The 18,716-nt window shown below is 35.3% G+C and overlaps 1 protein-coding gene across 1 annotated transcript in view; it reads right to left on the reverse strand.

Moving 5' to 3' along the window:
- The window catches only part of UNC13C (unc-13 homolog C), a 127,380-nt gene that overhangs the window by 98,711 nt on the left and 9,953 nt on the right, over nt 1-18,716 (reverse strand). The window contains exons 2-4 of the mRNA XM_085588704.1: nt 10,547-10,569; nt 9,963-10,027; nt 5,800-5,872 (exon numbers count right to left, since the gene is read on the reverse strand). Of these exons, the coding sequence (XP_085444830.1) occupies nt 5,800-5,872; nt 9,963-10,027; nt 10,547-10,569 (161 nt within the window). The remainder of the gene's footprint in view (nt 1-5,799; nt 5,873-9,962; nt 10,028-10,546; nt 10,570-18,716) is intronic.

An 18,716-nucleotide genomic window follows, 5' to 3' on the forward strand; every position in this document is an offset into this window, starting at 1 on the left:
TATAGGATTGCTCAATTTTAATTTTAAATGTTCACTTTCCTTAATTCAATTTTCAGAAAGTTTCTCTTGATAATAATTAAACTTGCAGACTGACACAGAATTATTCATCTTGTGAAACCAATTATAGGGTAAGAAATCATCCTTGGCTTAGTAGTATTCAGTTCATCTCCTATTACAAAGAACTTTCCCTTTTTTTTCTCTTTTAAACTCAGCAATTTACAAACTCTATGCCACTGATTTGCTATCAGATTCTCCATTCTCTTATTATTAAGTAAATCTGTTTACTTCTCTGTGACCATCCTTTCATTCTATTTCTGTGAATGTAGGAAATTCCATGGGCGTGTGCCAGTGAGATTGACAGTCACAAGAAAGATTAAACAGTGTTCAGGCTTTTTTTTTTCACTTTTTGTGTCAAACACAACACTACAAGACCCACATATCAAAGTTAAAAATGGCAAGTAAAAATGTTTTTGGATCATTAAGAGGAAAAGAAACAATTTTCCTAGTAAGTTTCCATAAGTTTTGGGTTTTACAATGATGTACTTTAAAAGCATCAACTTTTTGATCCCTCTTGAAGCACAGGTTTTTGCTCAAACTCTTGCTAAGTATTGCTGTAGATTTACTTGCCTGCACTATTCCTGTTTTATGGCTTTTTCATGTCCCTTACAGTTAGAAAGAGATTTGACCCTCCTAGGTGTCAATTGCACGATCCTAGCCATTCCAAACAATAGAGCAATGTGAATGACTTGTCAGGACAGGAGCACAAAGGGCAGAAGAACATTAACCTCAAATATAGGGCAATGAGTGCTGCTGTGTTCTGTCCTCCAGCAATACCAAAGAACATGAGCCAGCAGAACTGCAGCTCCATGCTACCCCTGTAAGTCAATAAACAGATACTACTTCCTTTCACAAAAAAATGGGGAAGCAATTTTGACCCTGTCATGTGTCCTTCAAGCCCAGTTCTCCCAAGGGGTGCCCTTGGAATAATGGAGATTTACTATTTTCTTCTTAATCAGAAATGTGTCTAAAATTATAGCACAGTGCCCTATATAAAATAATAAACCTAACAGGAAACAGATAATTAGGTTGTTCTCAATAAAGTGTTTGTCATGTTGGAAGAAAGTGATATCTAGAGGAATTTGTGATAAACTAGTAAATTTAAAAGTCATATGGATTAAATTTACAGGGATTTTAGTGAAAAAATCCCCACAACAATTATTTCCACTTATGTATTACTGTCAGAACTAATTACATCTACAAGAGAAAGCCCATAAATGCTTCTGTTCTAAAACAGAAAGTTGATGATAATTCAATAGCATGAAGCACTGAACACATAGCGGTGTCATTTCTTAAGTATGCAATGAAACAAGGAGGAGTGAGCATTTTGGAAAGAGAAAGGGGAAAAAGCTGCCAGATTTATCTATGGGAAACAAGGTGACAGGTTATGAATATAATGAGAAAACTTCTTCCCTTATTGCATCTCTGTTTTCAAGCAGCAGCAAGAAAGAAAAGTAAGTGCAGCTCAGTAGCTGGAACTTCAAGCAAGTCCAAAATGTCAGAGCATCAAAAGAATAGGGAGAGCAACAGGAACCTGCAGTGTTTCACCCCTCTTCCTTAACAGGACACAGAACTTGTCAGCAGTTTATATTTGTTTAGCCTCTCAAAGTGATATCCAGATACTACCTCATGTCTTTCCTTAGGTAAAAAATTGACCTGCAGAGCATAAGGACTTTAAGTATTGTTGAATTATGAACATATGAAAAGAATTATCAAAACCAAAAATCCTAGCAAAACTCCCAAACAATAAGAGAAGGTGATAATGGAAACCATTGTCTATTTAATTTTTAATTTGTCTTGAAACTCCCTAGTACAGGATTTAAAATAAATTACTCTCCTTCATGCTCAAGGCCTTCTAGATTACCTAATAACTTGTGTCAACACTGTCTAATCTATTACCTCCAAATTTGCATTAGCAGCTTAAATAAATAAATTAATTAGAAGTTGTTCTAGCAAAAACATTGAAAAATGGTAACTGTAAGTAAAAGCAAATTGGATTCAAGCTACAATTATATGTTAAATGATCAATTGCGTTGAGGAAAAAAAAAGAGAAGTCCTCTATCACAATGAAATAGGCAAGCTGTGTCTTGCACAGCTAAAATAGCACAGAGAAGGCAACAGGCTCATGTAACTGTTCATGACTGCTGGCTGTGCCATGCAGTACTCATTCCTGTGGTTTTACATAGGGTTTCAGTTTTCTTGATCATCTTTTCTTTTTTTCTTTTAAAAATATCTACACACATGCTATTAGCAGGAAAAAAAGTTGAAGATAAATCATTTTTCAGCACTTTAAAAATGCTGATATTATTTTTAATGTGATGTAAAAGTTACCCACTAGAGATGAATATGACAAAAATTTCACTGTTTGCAGCATTTAAAACACGCACGATTTCGGAACTTTTTTTTTTTAGCAACTACATGTATATCACTCTAGTGATCTCAACTTCATTATTTTGGAAGACAGATTTGTACTGTTTCTTGGAGTTGGGGGTGGAGGAGGGTGGGAAGGAAGACAAAATAACTTGAGAGGAAGTAAGGTACTGAGGGAAATTACTTAGCCATGTCCCACCATTTTTCTATTAAAAAGGATGTCTAATACTGAAATAAATAGTCCAGGTATTTAGCTGACAACATACAAAACCAGATAATATGACACTGCAATTTAAAGTAGTATCTACTTTATATGAATCTTTAAATTACCATATTTGAATTCCAGCCTCTATAAATCTTTTTATTGTGAAGACACTTAATGAAAAAATGTTTAGTGTACTATAATTTAAGCTGAAACAGGCAGTTGTTTCATCTGGTGTGTTCACTTCAACAGACTGCTTTACAACAGCAGCAAAGATTTACAAATTGCTCTTGTGTTCTTATAATCAAATAATAAAGCTAGGGAGCAATACAGTCTTGATTGATCAAAAGAAGAAACTGGCCTGATTACAGTGATTACACTGTAAAATTGCTTTCAAATTGAATAAACAGAAGAATTTTCTAGAGTCTTCATAACATTCAAAATGATGACTGGTATTAACAGAAGCAAAGGCAGTAAAATAGAGCTACCTTTGGCTGTGGCTGAGCAGATCACCACACATATTCGGCCACTGTGAAATAAAAACTTCTAACCTCCACTGTAATTATTGATATTTCTCTCCCTGGCTATTCTCACCTCAACCCAAGCTCTAACTAACCCAAAAGAGAATGCCTTTTTTTAAAAACAGAAGTTACCGCAATTCCATCAGCAAGTGCACTGGACTGCTTTTCCTGGCTCTACAGCAAACAGATCTGTTCATGCTCTCTATATTGTTACTGCACTTGAACCTTCACTTCTCCTTGCACACTCTCTCTCTCCTGTACCAGATATATTCTACTAGAAGTCTAACGACCCATGACAGCAGCAAACAGAACTGTTCCTGCAGGTGGATTTCGACTGCCTTATCCTCTCTAATGATCAAAAATGAGAGACCCAACGCATTGGGTCTCAGTGCTTTAGGAGGAGGAGAGCATCCAAATTGAGGGCAGTGAAAGTGGTGAAGGGTCTGGAGGTGAAGCCATGTGAGGAGCAGCTAAGGCCACTGGGTCTGCTCAGCCTGGAGGAGACTGAGAGCAGACCTCACTGCAGGTACAGCTTCCTCCTGACGAGAAGAGGAGGGGCAGGCACTGATCTCTGATCCCTGGTGACAGTGACAGGACACAAGGGAATGAATGGCCTGAAGTTGTGTCGGGGGGGTGGTTTAGGTTTAGCATTAGGGAAAGGCTCTTCCTCCAGAGCTAGCTGGGCACCAGAACAGCTCTCCAGGACAGTGGTCACTGCACCAGCCTAACCAAGTTCCAGGATTGTTTGGACTCCCAGGCACAGGGTGTAACTCTTGGGAATGGTCCCATGCAGGGCCAGGAGTTGGACTTGACGATCCTTGTGGATCTCTTTCACCTCAACATATTCTATGCTTCTGTGTTGAAAATTGGATTTTTCAAAATGTGAATTAATAAAAACAAATGGGAGTTAGAGATATCATCTTACGAAAACATACAGAATTTTGATAAACATTGTATTGAGATACAATGCTGAAAGCATGAAAATAATGGAGTGAAACTGGAAGTGCAGAAGGACTAGGAAAATAGGGAAAAATAAAACTGATTGATACAAGAGAATTAAAAAGCAGGGAACACTTTGAACTTCACTTGCTCTAGGTGTCTAAGACTTTCTAATACCACAGGGGAAGCATCACACTTGAAACCTAAACTTTGTGCTTGTATCATCAGAAAAGATACTTGGAATATACTGAAAACTTTTTAACATAAACTTCTTCCAGAAATTTTGGTATACACGATGCAGAGTAGAATACATTCACATAAGGTACCACTTTCCTTATGATTAAATTCTTGGTCATAAAATAATTTTTTACCTTTCCAATAGAAGGTCATAATAAAACATGGCATTAATGGAATCCGTAACAGTTACTACGATAATTTCAAAACATTTATAAACATAAAAGTACTTACCATAGCCTTAAAAATCCAGAAAAGATAGGAAAGAAATTATAGAGAATATTAATTTGCCAGATTCATTTCACAAGAAAATAAATTATATTTATTTTAGTCAGCATCAAATGAGTCTAGCACTCATTTTAACAATATTATTTCTGTTTTTCTGAAAGAGTCATAAATAAGCATAAGAAAGGATAATTTACATTTGTTTTGATGTCTTAATGTATTCTGAGCTATACCTTTGTGTAAGCACTTACAACAATTAAGGACAAAGCAGAGTTCCATTTAACAAGCATTAAAGGGTCATAGCAGGACAATAGACTATACTCGTTTAATAGAACTAATAGTGGAGTGGCTGCTGTCAAAAAGATGGTTTAAATGAATGCAGGCTCTACTATGTTGTGCAGTGTAAGTTTTCATCAATTTCAGAAGGAATTCCACTCCAAAGTGGTTGCTGTGCTTTCTCTTTTTGACTGATCAGACAGTGTAGTGGATCACCACAGAGTAACTGAACACAGAAACTGAAAAAACATTGAGCAATAATAGACAAAGGCTGATCTTCTACCTACAGCAATAGTAATAATTTACTTAGCCTAACACACTACCACTTCTTTATACTGAGAAATTGATTTGGGGGCTCACCATCAGAGACTAAATATGCATTTTATTGAATTATGAATTTTATACTACAGGAAAAGAAAAAGAGAAATGTGAATATCACTTGAAATTCTTTGGGACAGAGAGATTCTTAACCTTGTTTAAAACTGGAAGTCAGAATAAATCTCAAAGGAACTGCCATTTTTTTCCACTGAAATTTCTTTTCTTAAATTATTCTTGTTTACAATGACGGTTAAAAAACCTTGTACCTAAAGCATGCATAAATCTTTAAGATATTAATAGTGAAAAGGGCTGCTTTTTAAAAGGAACTTCCTCTCTCTTTCAGTATCAACATATATCAAGTGAAACAGTATCTTAAACATTCAATAGCATCTTTGTGAAAATGAATAGCTTTTTATTGCATGAAATGCACGTTACTTGATTACACCTGCAATAGCTAAATATCCAATGAGACATTCAGACTTATCTAGTACATTATAGCAACTGCCTCATTGACTTTTACTGCCCTCAATCCATTCTCTCAAGACTCCTTTTTTCCATAAAACAATTGTTGCAAACTGTCATTCAGATGCACATTAGTAATTACAAGAAAGACCTGCACAACTGGCAAATGAATCAACAGTTTCAGAAGTTACTCACCACATCTCGAACAATGGGAAAAGATTTCTTTCTTCGCAGGTCTGGCATGCTGTCAATTCCATACAGTCCACGACTGTAAGATAAAAAGGCAAAGAAGAAAATAAGAACATGGGGTTTACAAGACTACATCCTTAAGAAGTGCCTATAGTATTGCTATTTGCAATTAAAAATCAAAATCAGCAGTTATCAGCCAAAGGCATGCGCTCCAATTGAAAAACCAGTCTGAGTGCTCTTGGTGCTTTTTCCTCTAATATTCACCCAAAGAAGAGTAGCTAAAAGGTTGCTTAATACCTCCTAAAACCTTTTACCATTGATTTAGAAATTATAAGAAAAGCTTTCCATCGTAAGTTCTTGTGTATCTGGTAGTTGAGATGCAGCCTAACATTACATATTAAACATCAATGATGTCAATGAATATTGTTGGATTAAATTTGATACAAAGTTTAAAATATCTAGCTAAATACATAATCACATCTCAAATAACTCCACACAACCGTGGGAAACAGAACTTGTCACATTTTAAAATAAATCCATGGTGACCATCATTATTTTTTCTTGCCTGGTTTGAGCTTTTGCATTGAGCACACAATTAAACTCCAGTTAGATCTTGCATATAACTTGGGAACAACAACAAAGAGCAACTTGGAGTCATTTCAAAGAATAAAAGGCTTACACACCGACAATTTAAAAGAATACATATTGATCTGGATAACAAATTGGCCTCATTCTCTCCGACTCTTCCAAACAATTAACACAGGTATTTTCCTGAACTTTTTCCACAGAGGGTTTTGGAAAGATCTCTATAAACCTTGTCAGTTCTAATTCAGAGATACTTGGAAATTCTCAGAGAAGTTGGGATATCAGATTTTTCATGACCAAACATTTTCCTCTGCATGGTCCTTTGTTTAGTACTGCCTCAAATACCCTTTTTAGTTCTTATATTTCTCTCTCTGTGTATAATAAAATCTACATTCACTACAAAGACTTTATCATCTGAAAGCCCTAAGTTTATTTCCACCTGTTACAATTATTATGTGAAAAGATTTAACTACAATTAGTGAAGAATTTTTCAGTTCCTTCTGATGCACTCACACTATTCTCTAAGAAAGGGAAAAGAATTCATAGTCTGTTTATGCAATTCCTTTATATTTTCACACAGCCATTTCTCTGTGCCGTGTTGTGATACTAGCATTTTTTTCAACAACATAAAGATCAAAGTAGACCCAAATTGCAGCTTCCAGACATACTTACAAACCCAGCAAAAGTGTGATAGAAATAAAATAACATTTCTGAGATTGTGAAAAGTAAATGTACAGAGATCAAGAAATAAAATCAGGGAATTTTGCTACTCAGAAGCAGTTCCATCAGCAGTAAATAAAAACTTATTGTGTATAAGGTATTCTTATGCTCACATAAAGGCAATATCTGTAAAAGGATTTCCATCTGTTATTCTGCTCTGTAACATAAACATGTGACTAAAATAGAGGTACTTACTAAACTCCTTTTAGTCATCATTAAGAAATAACATAGCAAGGAAAAAAATTTCATGTTAATGTTGGTTATACATTCTCTACTCCTCTCCCTACTTCCAATTATAACCCAACAATAAGGTGACATAGAAGATGATGAAGTGGAATAATAATAATTTGATAAAAGTTACCATTAAAGTCAAGGAAAAAAAACCTGTCATATTGGCTATTTTTTGGTGCTTCTGGAAATATTCTGTCCAACAGTAACCTATCTGAATTTGTCAGAGAATTCAAGAAAAATAAGTTTGTTTTACCATAGAGAAGATCCACTGAAGGAAAGGAGTAATCATCTGCATGCAGCACCATCTGTCTATCGTTAGCAAATTTCAGAATGGATTAGACCATGTGGTAAAATTATCAGTCTCTGACTCCTCATTAGGAAGCAGTAAATTAATACAAGAGCAAGTCTCTGGAAACAGTACTACCCAGGATCCATATACATGATGAGAACTCCAGCAGACCTACTTTCACTTTTTAGAAATATGGAAATAAGGAGCTCTAAAGTGCCTCATCTTCAAAAAAGGGAAGAAAAATAAAACAAAGATGTTATTACGTGATACTGGTATGGAAAAACCAGGAAAGGTGGTGCTTCTGCCTTTTAACAGAGAAGTTGCATGAGAAGCCCCAGAAATGCTGGTTTTGGTCTTTGCCTTTACTTTCTTGTCTTGGGCTGTTTTCTCATTTCATGCAAGCAAGTGAAGATCATTGCAGAGAATAGAGAGTTGCAGTCCCTGTCATGGACTTGGGGGTGCTGGTGCATGAGGTGGGGCCACAGCATTGTGCTATGACAGAGAGGGAAGAGCAAGGCAGTAGAGAGTCAGCTGGGGTATTTTTGCATGGATAAAGCATGGTAACAATGGTTGTGAGGGAAGCAATCTCCTCCCTCATTTCAAATAGCAACACCTTTTGGAGAAAGTAAGAGGGAGAAGGAGTCATAGATAATTGCAGCCAGTTGTGCTGGTAGTAAAAAGACTGAGGGATCCTAGAAATTAGCATTAGTTTTTGCAGGAACTAGTAGAGTGGGAAGTGTGATTAAAACAGAGGCACAAATGTATTTGAAATTACAGCATTCTTTGCTTGACTGAGAAGTTAAATGAAAATTACAAAATTGTTTTTAAGGAGGCCTAGTGAAACAGGGGCTTGAATAAAGATACTGTGGACAGGAAAGCAAGGCAAAGACAGGTCTAAACTTGTCAGCAAAAGAAGTAAGGTTTCATCTAAAAACATGAGCTATTATTGAGCTACTGTAAGCCATTTGAGGTAGTCCTATGCAGTGGTTACAGGATGTCTACACAAGGGTCTGACACAGCTTATTCTCAGAACATTCAATATTTGAATGAATTCACCTGTGAATGGAAGAGAGGGCATAAAAAGAGCAGCTTCAGTCTGTATAGCCCTTGTCAGTTCTCCTTACACCTATGAGATTGCTTTTTGTGTGAAACCCTCAAAAAATTAGTAATTCCACATTACCTTTTAAAGGTCTACATCTATTAAGAAACTGTAATTAAGCAACTGGTTAGGAATAGTACATACAGCAAAACAGTACGGTCACATGCAGCTTCCTACAGGCACAGATACAATACTTGAGTGTCAGAACCTGCATTCAGAGTCTGCTTACAAAATTCTGTGCTAAACTATGCAATAATCAGGCGTTAAAGTGTTTCTCCTCTGTTTTGCATTTGGTGACTAATCCTGCACCATGTCACACGCGTCCTCACACTCTTACAGCAACTCTGAAGGTTCTAGGAGTTGCAAAGGGCAGGAGTACAATACTTGGAGGTATGACAAGCTATATGGAAACTACCTACACCACTAAAGAGCTGTAGATCACTTATAAATTTGTTTAGCAATAAGCACAGATGTTACCCTAAGTATACCTTCCATAAAAGCATGCTCATAAGATTAAGCAAATTAATGCCATAACTACTTTTTAGTGACACCCACCTCCTCTCAAAATAGGAATCTAACCTGGAAAAACTTCATAGTGTCAACTGAATAGCATTTCAGATATAAAAGATGAAGATGAATGATTAATTTAATCTCATCATCTTGTCTTTGTAATAAATTTTAATTATAGTAAAAAAAATACTTACAGAATGCACCAGCAAGAGGATAATACCCCTTTTAATTAGATAACTAATATAACTGATACATTTTACCAAAGGCTTTTATTTCTTTACCTTTCTAGATTGAATATAAAAAGTATTCAAAATAGGAAGGAATCCCTTGAACTGGATGCAAGATAACATCATTTGGAGACAACAAAAAGTGTACAAGTTCCCTTGACGTTTTAATTTCAAGTACTAGAGTGATAATATATTGCCAGAATTGCATTACTATACATTTACCAGTTGAAGACAAAATTGTGCTACAACTTCAAAGGATGTTTATTTTATATGCAAAGAGGTAAAATCTCTTATCTAACTGACCCCAGCAAGAGAATTATTGTATTAATTTCTCAAAAAAATAAGGAATTTTGAAAAAATTAAAAGGGGAAAACATACACAATGAAACTATCTTCCTTTTAAAATAATGTAATTTGTTAAAACAGAAAGCTTAGGAAAAAATACTATAATGCTGAAAGAATTAGTTGCAGATACAAAGAAAAAATTTCTCAATTATATTTTTACTTACCCAGCAAATGCTTGGACTGCATAAAGCTTGGAAGCATCCAAGGAACTTGCACTTACCAACCGAGCCTTTAATAGAGATCAAAAAAAAGTACATTTACTTGGTTGCTTTTAGTAAGTTTTGGACAGAATTTAACTGCATCAAACATGTAAGACATATGAAAATGTTTAGCAGGGTCAGCTCCAGGCCAAAGCTAGACTAACTGTTCCTTTGGGAAACATTTTGATAGCTTTCAGCATTTAGTGACACACAGTGGAAGAACCCATGGGAAGGTAAGGTATTGCTTCCCAAATACTGTTGCCCTTTAAATCCTATAATGAATGCAGGGTAGGTGGCAATTAGAGGCAAAAATCAGTTATCATGTTTGACAGTAGCAGACCCCTGTGTTGGCAATTATGGTAAGCACAACAGCGAGGGTTACCCTGTATATAAATGCAATACAATCAAAGGAGAACAAAAGAGTGGAAAGCTGGGAAAAAAAACATGCAGATTTCACAACTAAAATGACGGAACAAAACAGGTCAAATAAGTCACAAACAAACATCAACAAAATACATGATCCCTATAGCAAATAGGTGACGTTAAACCTTTTCATCCACAGAACCGCTATCTGAAAGAGAATTGGGAAGAAGGGGAATATAGGTTAGAAAAACCAATGTCTGAAAACAATCTTATGCTATAAAATTTGCCAGTGTTTTAATCTGTAAATGTAGACCAGAATTCAAATAACACCTGTGCTTAGCTGTATAATTGTGGCGAGATCACTGTCACTGCATTTTAAATAAACAAAAATATGTTCTTGGTAGATCCAAAGCCCTGCCACTTACAGAAGGACTGTATGGAAAGCACATGTTTCACATACTATACCCCATCTCCATGGAATTTTAAATTTTATTGCTTTCTTTAAAATGTATTTTCAATAATAATGAATTTGTATTTAATATAATTGCAGTGTTCAAATAAATAACGCTCTATTTTCAAGAAAAAGGAAAGTCTTTCTAAGGATATTACCATCACAATCCCCATCCCAAGACCTGAACTGTAACTAGTCTATCACAGCTACTCATAAAATGACAGAAATTACTCCCCAAATGTCAACAGAATAACAACTGCGAAAGTTATTTCATACATATGTATCTCATTCTAAATTGCTTAATGCAAGAGCACAACATGAAAATTTACAATCAGACAGAAAATATTTGCTGACAGAAAAAGCTACCTTTATTCTACTGCCTTGTCACATTTGCACTTTATAGTACAGTGCATATGTGAAACAGCACTGTTTTAATTGTCACCTTACTGATCTTCCCACTTCCCCAAAGGGAGCGCTCAAGGACCCTTTAAACATTTTGGATAATCTCAGGTTATGTACATCACAAATTAAGAATTTACACCTTAAACATGTGCCACATTTAATTTTTAAGCCAGTTTATATACAGGAAAAACAAACACATAAATCCAAAATATACTGGCAACTGTAAAGCTATATAGCATACAGTAGTGACAATCAGGGAACTAAAAGGCTTTACTCTGCCACTAATTTTACAGGCAGCTTACATGATCAAAGCATTTATGAGAAGAGCTTACTCTTTAAATATTCTATTTTTAAAAAATTATTTGTGAAATGTATTAGACTCAACACCAGATAGTATTGGCTACTCTTTCAAGCATATAAAGAATATTCAGACAACCATAAGATCTAACTTTCCCATTCCAAAATGATTACAACACTTCACAAGCAAGGTGAGAGTAGAACCAGGAGGAAGTAGGTGACTGAAAGCTGGGCTGCCCATGGAAACCGGATGGGGTGTGCTTTTCAGAGGCCTAAAGAAAAGATGAGTTAAACCTAGAGGGCTGGAGGAGCATGTGGACATTAATGAGAGGAAAAGCATGACACTATGTAGCAACAAGATAAGAGAGACAGAGATTCCATTCTCAAACTTGTAGAAGAGTCTAAAAGGCAAAGAAAAATCTGGGGACTGAGGGAAGTTTTAAGCAAGACACTACTTGCAATTTAAGAAGCTTCACCACAATATTTTCATGCAACCTGCACCTTCTTTTAGAATATCTCATCATAGCAAAATTGGTAATACTGACATATAAGGTGCAGAACAAATCTCAGTATTATTTATGTGGAATGCAATTCTTAAACAGTTTGCAGATACTTTGCTATCAGATTCCTAAAGAATCACATGAATTCTTCACTTAATTCACTTTTCTATAACTGTACATTAAAAATTGTTGAGACCTGTCTTCTACATAAAATGTATTTTTTCAGAGCATGAGAGATACATAGGCATATAAAATTTCCTTTACCTCTCTTGGTTTCAGCCAACTGCATCTAATTTCACTACATTTCCTTTACTGGAACCTAATTTTATCTAAATATAGTGAGGAGAGTGACAATCAAAATTAAGAAGGAGGAAAGGTATGTTTTTTGTTTAACTTGCTTTTCTTTGCAGTTGCTACATATAAAGAAAAATATACTCATCTAATAGTCTCTTTTCTCAATAGAAATTACATAAAGCAGACAACTGACGCAAATTTCCCAAAAAAGAGATCTTAAGAACATCTCTTCTTTGTAACAAATGAGTGCATCTTCAGAGACAAAATCAGTTTGAAAACTTCATTGTTTACTGCTTCTTCTGAACTCACCATGAGTGAAATAATCCGAACCGTGGAAGTATTCTCTATGTGCATGAGAGCACCAAATCAGAAGTGTACAGAGTCACCAAGCAATTCCCTTTAGTAGTCGTTAGGCTACCAGAATAGACAGCAGCATTCCTTGATGCAGATAAGAAATGAACTGTGATTATGTAAGAGACCACTAAATGTATTTTCAAATCAGGGATTCAAGGCTAGACATCTCAGATTATACTGCTGAATGACAATGACTTACTTAAAAGAGAGCATTTTCATATAACTTACTTCTGTCACCCACACATTCAAAATACTAGCCTAAAAAAGTAATGAGTGCACCTAGGAGAAGTGGAAACACTGGCTCTTATAGCTAACTCTTCTTAGTTTAATTAGTTGTTTCCCCTTACATTTTAATTGAAAATTCATTACATTATGAAATACCAATAATAGCCTTCAGATTGTGCCTTTATACCACAGACCATTTTAAATAAGAGGAAGGTATTTTTTACTAGGATTATAGGAAAAAGTCTTCTGCTCCTTAATTCTTGCAATTTCAGCTCAGTGCAGTCCACACTGATATTTACAAATCTGTGTAGCAGAATGAAGAGCAGGATGGTCATCTATCTGCATACTACTAAAAATTATTTTTACTAATGTCAAATATTGAAGGCAAAAGGAAAATGCTCACAAGCCCTTTTTATTTTTTAAAGCAGTCAATTACATTTAGTTAGATAACTAAACAGGAAATTAGATAAAATTTGTCTTTAAGTTTCCTTTAATAAGTTCCAGGTATCAAAAAGCTATCTAATTCTCAGCATAGCCACTAATCTTGGCTTCTGTTGAAAGTAGTTTACACATGAAGATGGCTGGGGAATGAAGTAAGAGGGGCTCATGATTTTTTCAATACCCTCAAATAAGCCCCCTGGTTATTTTCTAGCTACCTATCAATTTAAATGTAGGCTAAGTAAAATATCCAAGAAATGTTTTTTAATGCTGCATAATTGCTATTCAAACTTGGAATGAAAATTAACAGATCTTAGAAAAGTTTAACTTTACATTTTAATCAACTGTTTTCAGTTTTCAGTCATGGTCCAATTTATTCATTCTCTTAACAATGCTGTCACCTGTAACTTCTCACACAAAACAGAAAGTAATCATACAAGACAACCAGTTTCTATACCCAAATTTCTGAGGAAAAAAAAAACAAATCTATAAAGGATGCTGAAAAGGCAGGGTTTTCCAGCATGAAAGGTGTATTAGCAATGAAGATATGGAAGTCAGGACAGACCTTTGCTTTTGTAGCTTATGACACTATCAGAAATATTGACTCCATCAGTCAGCAGAGGTATTTCTATCAAAGAGGTTCAGGAGATTTTTGCCCCCAGTCATAACCCTCCTTTAAAAGTCTTGCGTCATTATTTCACTTCTGCACTTTTCTGAGCAGCAGAACCATGTCCCAGTACACTCCGCTTTCTTTAAGGGCTGCAAAAATTCAGTTCTCTACTCCGTGCCACAGCACAAGAAATGTAACAAGGTTCTAAAAATCTAAACTGTTAGGAAACCCTAGGATCAAGATTAATCAAAACATTGGTTTTCCACTCTTATAAGCATGCATTATTGCACAACACCAAATAGAATTAAAGTTCATTATTCTCTCAAAGTATCCTTTCAATATTTAATTCTGAAAAATGGCTGCAAGAATGTCAAACTGACTGATAATTACGTTGTTCCTGGAAGCAAAGCCTTCAGACAAAATACTTGCTGGAATTAGATAACAATACAGCTGTTCCATGAAAATAACATGTGTAAAGCACCCACAGTCAGAAGTAGTTTCAAGTCTGAGGGACAATTTTAATTAGCAACTGTTGCCAAGAAAGGGAAATAACAGATGAAAACCAGGTTTGAATAGAAGCAGGACATTAAAGAAGCAGATTGGCCAAAACAATGACACAAATTAAGCCATGCTAAAATAATAAATGCTGCACCCAGAAGCTATTATTGCCACTAGAGAACAGAACAATACACTGTGTAAGCCCAGAGGATGTTATATTGCTGAAGCTTATTCTATGGAGATTGTGTATAATGCTTGAAAGATAATATTAAAGCTAGCACATCATAAGAGATGAGTGATGCTTGTCTGACAAAGAGAAGGTCAAACTTGAATAAAGCTTGGTTGACAGGAGAAATAGAAGAATTGCTGCTAGCACTTTACTAGCAGTGATGTAGAAAAATTACTAGTGGATACGTGGAGAGTCAAAACAGGAGGTCATTTTGGTAAAGATGAAAACTGCATTTGTGTCTCTATTAATAAAGTGATTTGAAAATCTGAAACAAAAGGACATGCTTTAAAAACATCTCTGGTGTTTAGAAATTGAGTCCCATTAGACTTCTAATGGCTTTGTTTTCTATTGTTTTTCAACAGCTAGTAGACACATCTACCAAATTCTAGAATTTACCTCTAAGACAGTAAGTTATAGACTGTCAAGAGAACTGTTTGATTACAGAATGTGGTGAGCTCAAAAATATAACATTCTCTTGAAGACTGGGCTCTCTTGACAACCTCTGGCTTGTTAAGAGTGATGGTAAGAAGTAAAAGCCAGCATGAATTTTAAGCACTCTTCTCACCCCAGAAAGCATGAAAATGATAAGGCATACATTATCAAAAAAGGATGAAAACGTATTTTACCTCCCTCAATAAAGGTGATAACAGTACATGCAACCAAGTCATTAATTATTTGCTGTGAAAACAAATAGATAATTGATTATTGCAAATCTTTCTGCATCACAAAGCTAACAATGCCACAAATCACTATATCATGGTCTGAGTTGAATCACTATATCATGGTCTGAACTGCAAGCTGAAGTCCAATCAGATTACTTCCAAGGAAATTCAAGAAAATAGCCCCCTGGTTGGAGAACAAATGTGATAGTAGTTCCTCTGGACTCTAACAAACAAAAAACATGTTCCTTGGTTCTTGCATTGAACACAGGGATTGCACTGAGACACGTAATCTGGTTTATCCTGACAGCACAGACAGAAATGACAGCAGGGCAGGGATGTTCAGTGGCAGCCTGGGACAGAGGAGTGAGCTGCTGTCCACCTTGGCCCGCAGAGAACACGAGGGCAATAGCAAAGAGATGAGTGCCATGAGAGCAGATCAGAAGGTCAAAGCAGTTGGTGACAAAGACAAGTGCTCACAGCAAAAATGTTTTAGGGCATTTACTTTATACCAGTTCTATTTTTGGCCCTGATGACTGAAAGCCCATTAGCTGCTGAGCACATCAAATGTGATCTTGAAGAGCAACATCTGGCTTGGCTGCATCAGTAAAACACACAGATCCCACTCAGCCATTCCAGTGATCAAACCAAATGTGGTGAATAGGGAAGACAAAGATTTGCTTCAAAAGCATACCTGTTATAAAATAAAATGCTAATGATGGCACATTCAAGAGTCATATAAATATACTACTCTTAAAGAGCAGGAGCAACATGTATAGCAAGGATCAGAATGTAGTGTCTGAGCAACAGTCACATATTCATAGCTGCTGTTGGCATGAAGTTGTTTCTTCTTCTGTGGAGTTTCCACTTTTGAGATAAGTTTTAGGAACTATTTAAAACAGTCTCAAACACTTTAAACATTATAAACACTGAGAACCCCCAAACTAGAAGGCTAAAAAATTTAGATAAGCTTAGCTAATTTCAAGACACACAGCAGTGAAAGAAGAAATGAGTCAATGTATAATCACATACAAAATCAATACATGACACCAAGCTAGCAACACTTACTGAGGTAAGACAAAGATATCAGATTTTCTTCTATTGATAAGAAACTAGCTTAACAGATACAAGAGAAGAACAATATTTGAAATAATATGATTAGCAATAAACTCCTAAAATGGTTACTTACTGTTATCTTTTATGTTATAGGCAAACTCAAAATAAAATTACAATTTGTTTTAGCTCTGCTTGAAAAAAAAATTGAAATAACTATGCCTAAACACCAGAGACATAGATGTTAAGAACTATAGACTGGTACACTGGAATTCAAAGGATGACTTTTGGTACTATTGAACTTTTTTTTGCTTGATAGGACATGCATATATTCTTCTGAAATCCTCAATCCCTTTTTATAGTTAACAGAAGAAGGCGTGTCTCCTTGTCCTTTACTTTCACAGTTTTTTAGAAAAAGAAAATTTCACCCAGCATGCCTTTAAAAGTTCCTAAGAAAAAATTCCCTACTTTATGATTGCAGTACCCTCCTTGCCTTATGGATTCAGAGGAGCATCAGCTCCATCCTGTTTGTGCTAAATGAAACCTGAAGAGCTACAGGATAAGATGAAAAAGTGCTTTAGTTTATAGTCATCCGTTTTACAAATATTCCTCTCTCCTGGTTCATTTTTACATTCAATAATACTACATCCATCACATCTGTCTGTCCTTATTCCATCTTGGTATATATGCATCTGAAGGACAAGCATTCCTTTGGTGATGCTGCAGCTGCACTGGTGATACCCAGAGCTATCCATAGTTTATGGGTCTGTGACAGCATTGACAAATCACTTGCTGCTGCTCCAATAATATATTCCAGAGAAGCTACTCGAGTGTCAGTCAGCAGACTGCTCTTTGCCACTACTAATTTAGCAGAAAAAGATTACAGTATTTTCTGTGCTATGTTTTTCTAGTTAACTTGTATCCTTGATCTTTAGCAGACCATATTCTTTATCATAACATCCAAGATATTTTTAAACGGCTCTGTCATCAACATAATCATAAGTCTTGATTTTCAGATTTATTAAAACTTTTTATTTTGCAAGCCATCTTAGGAATACTCTCAGGTCCTCAAGGAGACAATCTTCATTGTTAGCAAAGTTCTGATAGCATCAACAATAATTTTGCATCAGCAATAACTGGAGAGGTCTCAGGTATTTCCTTTTATTTAGAGTTCCTGAGAGACAACTGTCTAGATATTCCACTGATCACCTGGAAAATGTGCACGAAGAAAGAAACCTGGTACCTGTCCCATGGGAGGAGTCAGAATTTCCCTTTGACAGCAAAACAAAAAATATCTTACACACTCTGTTGTAATATTCTACTTCACTAATACACAAGAGGAATACTGGAGCCTATTTATAAATTCACATTTTTCCAAGTCATTACATTTTTTAAATGCATGTCTAGATATTTTTTCAGCCTGATGCTTTAACAAGATTCATTTTATCCCAAAGCTGCATTCAAAAATATTGCAGTGTTATTTCCACATCTAAAACACAATGATCTGAAGAAAATGCTTAAATATTTTTGAAATAAAAAGAAATTTTTTTACTCTTGATGCTACAATATCGTGTTCATTTTCCCAGCAAAACCAGTATAAAATCCCATTGGAGCTGACATTCATGGTCACCCTTTTCTCTTAGCTCTAGCAGCTTTAAATCTGTTTAAGCTGAAAAAGAGCAGACAAACTGCATGAATATTCATCAATCTACATTAAAGTCAGTTAAAATATTGTTTTTATAAGTAGAGTAGCAGAGAGTTTCTTTGTTTACAGAGTAAACTAGCAGTTTTAACAAATCACTTTTCTGAAAATCAGAAGCCATGCTCTAAACAGAATAGGTTTGTGGAGGTCTGCTTTGTTGGGTTTTTTTTGTCTGTATTTATTAAACAGCCAAAATATGGATTTCTGCCAATCTTACTGATTTGGATGTTTGGAATAGTTTGTTGTGGTTTTTTTTTTTTTTTTTTTTTTTTTTCCTTTGTTGTTTGGTTGGGTTTTTGGTTTTGTTTGGGGTTTTACCTGATTGGTTTATTTGTTTTTTATGCTTAAAGGATATGTGTAATTATTCTAGGAAAAGTGATCTGGTAACAGAATTTTTTGAATCTGAGACTTACACAAATGTTGTTGTGACATGCATTTCCCTGATGTAATGAACAGTGATTTAGCAGGAGTTACTATGTTAAACTGTTGCTCTTCAATCTATTTGGTTACTATCCTGTTTACAAAGAGACCCAGTATTATAACCCAAGATCTTCTGATAAGAACAAATGCTATAACTACAGAATTAAAACACAATAAGCCAGAAGATCACTATGATGTTTCCTGGAAGATATAATAAGCAGTT

Source organism: Lonchura striata, chromosome 10 (assembly GCF_050655825.1).
Source record: "Lonchura striata isolate lonStrDom1 chromosome 10, ASM5065582v1, whole genome shotgun sequence".
NCBI classification, from domain to species: domain Eukaryota; kingdom Metazoa; phylum Chordata; class Aves; order Passeriformes; family Estrildidae; genus Lonchura; species Lonchura striata.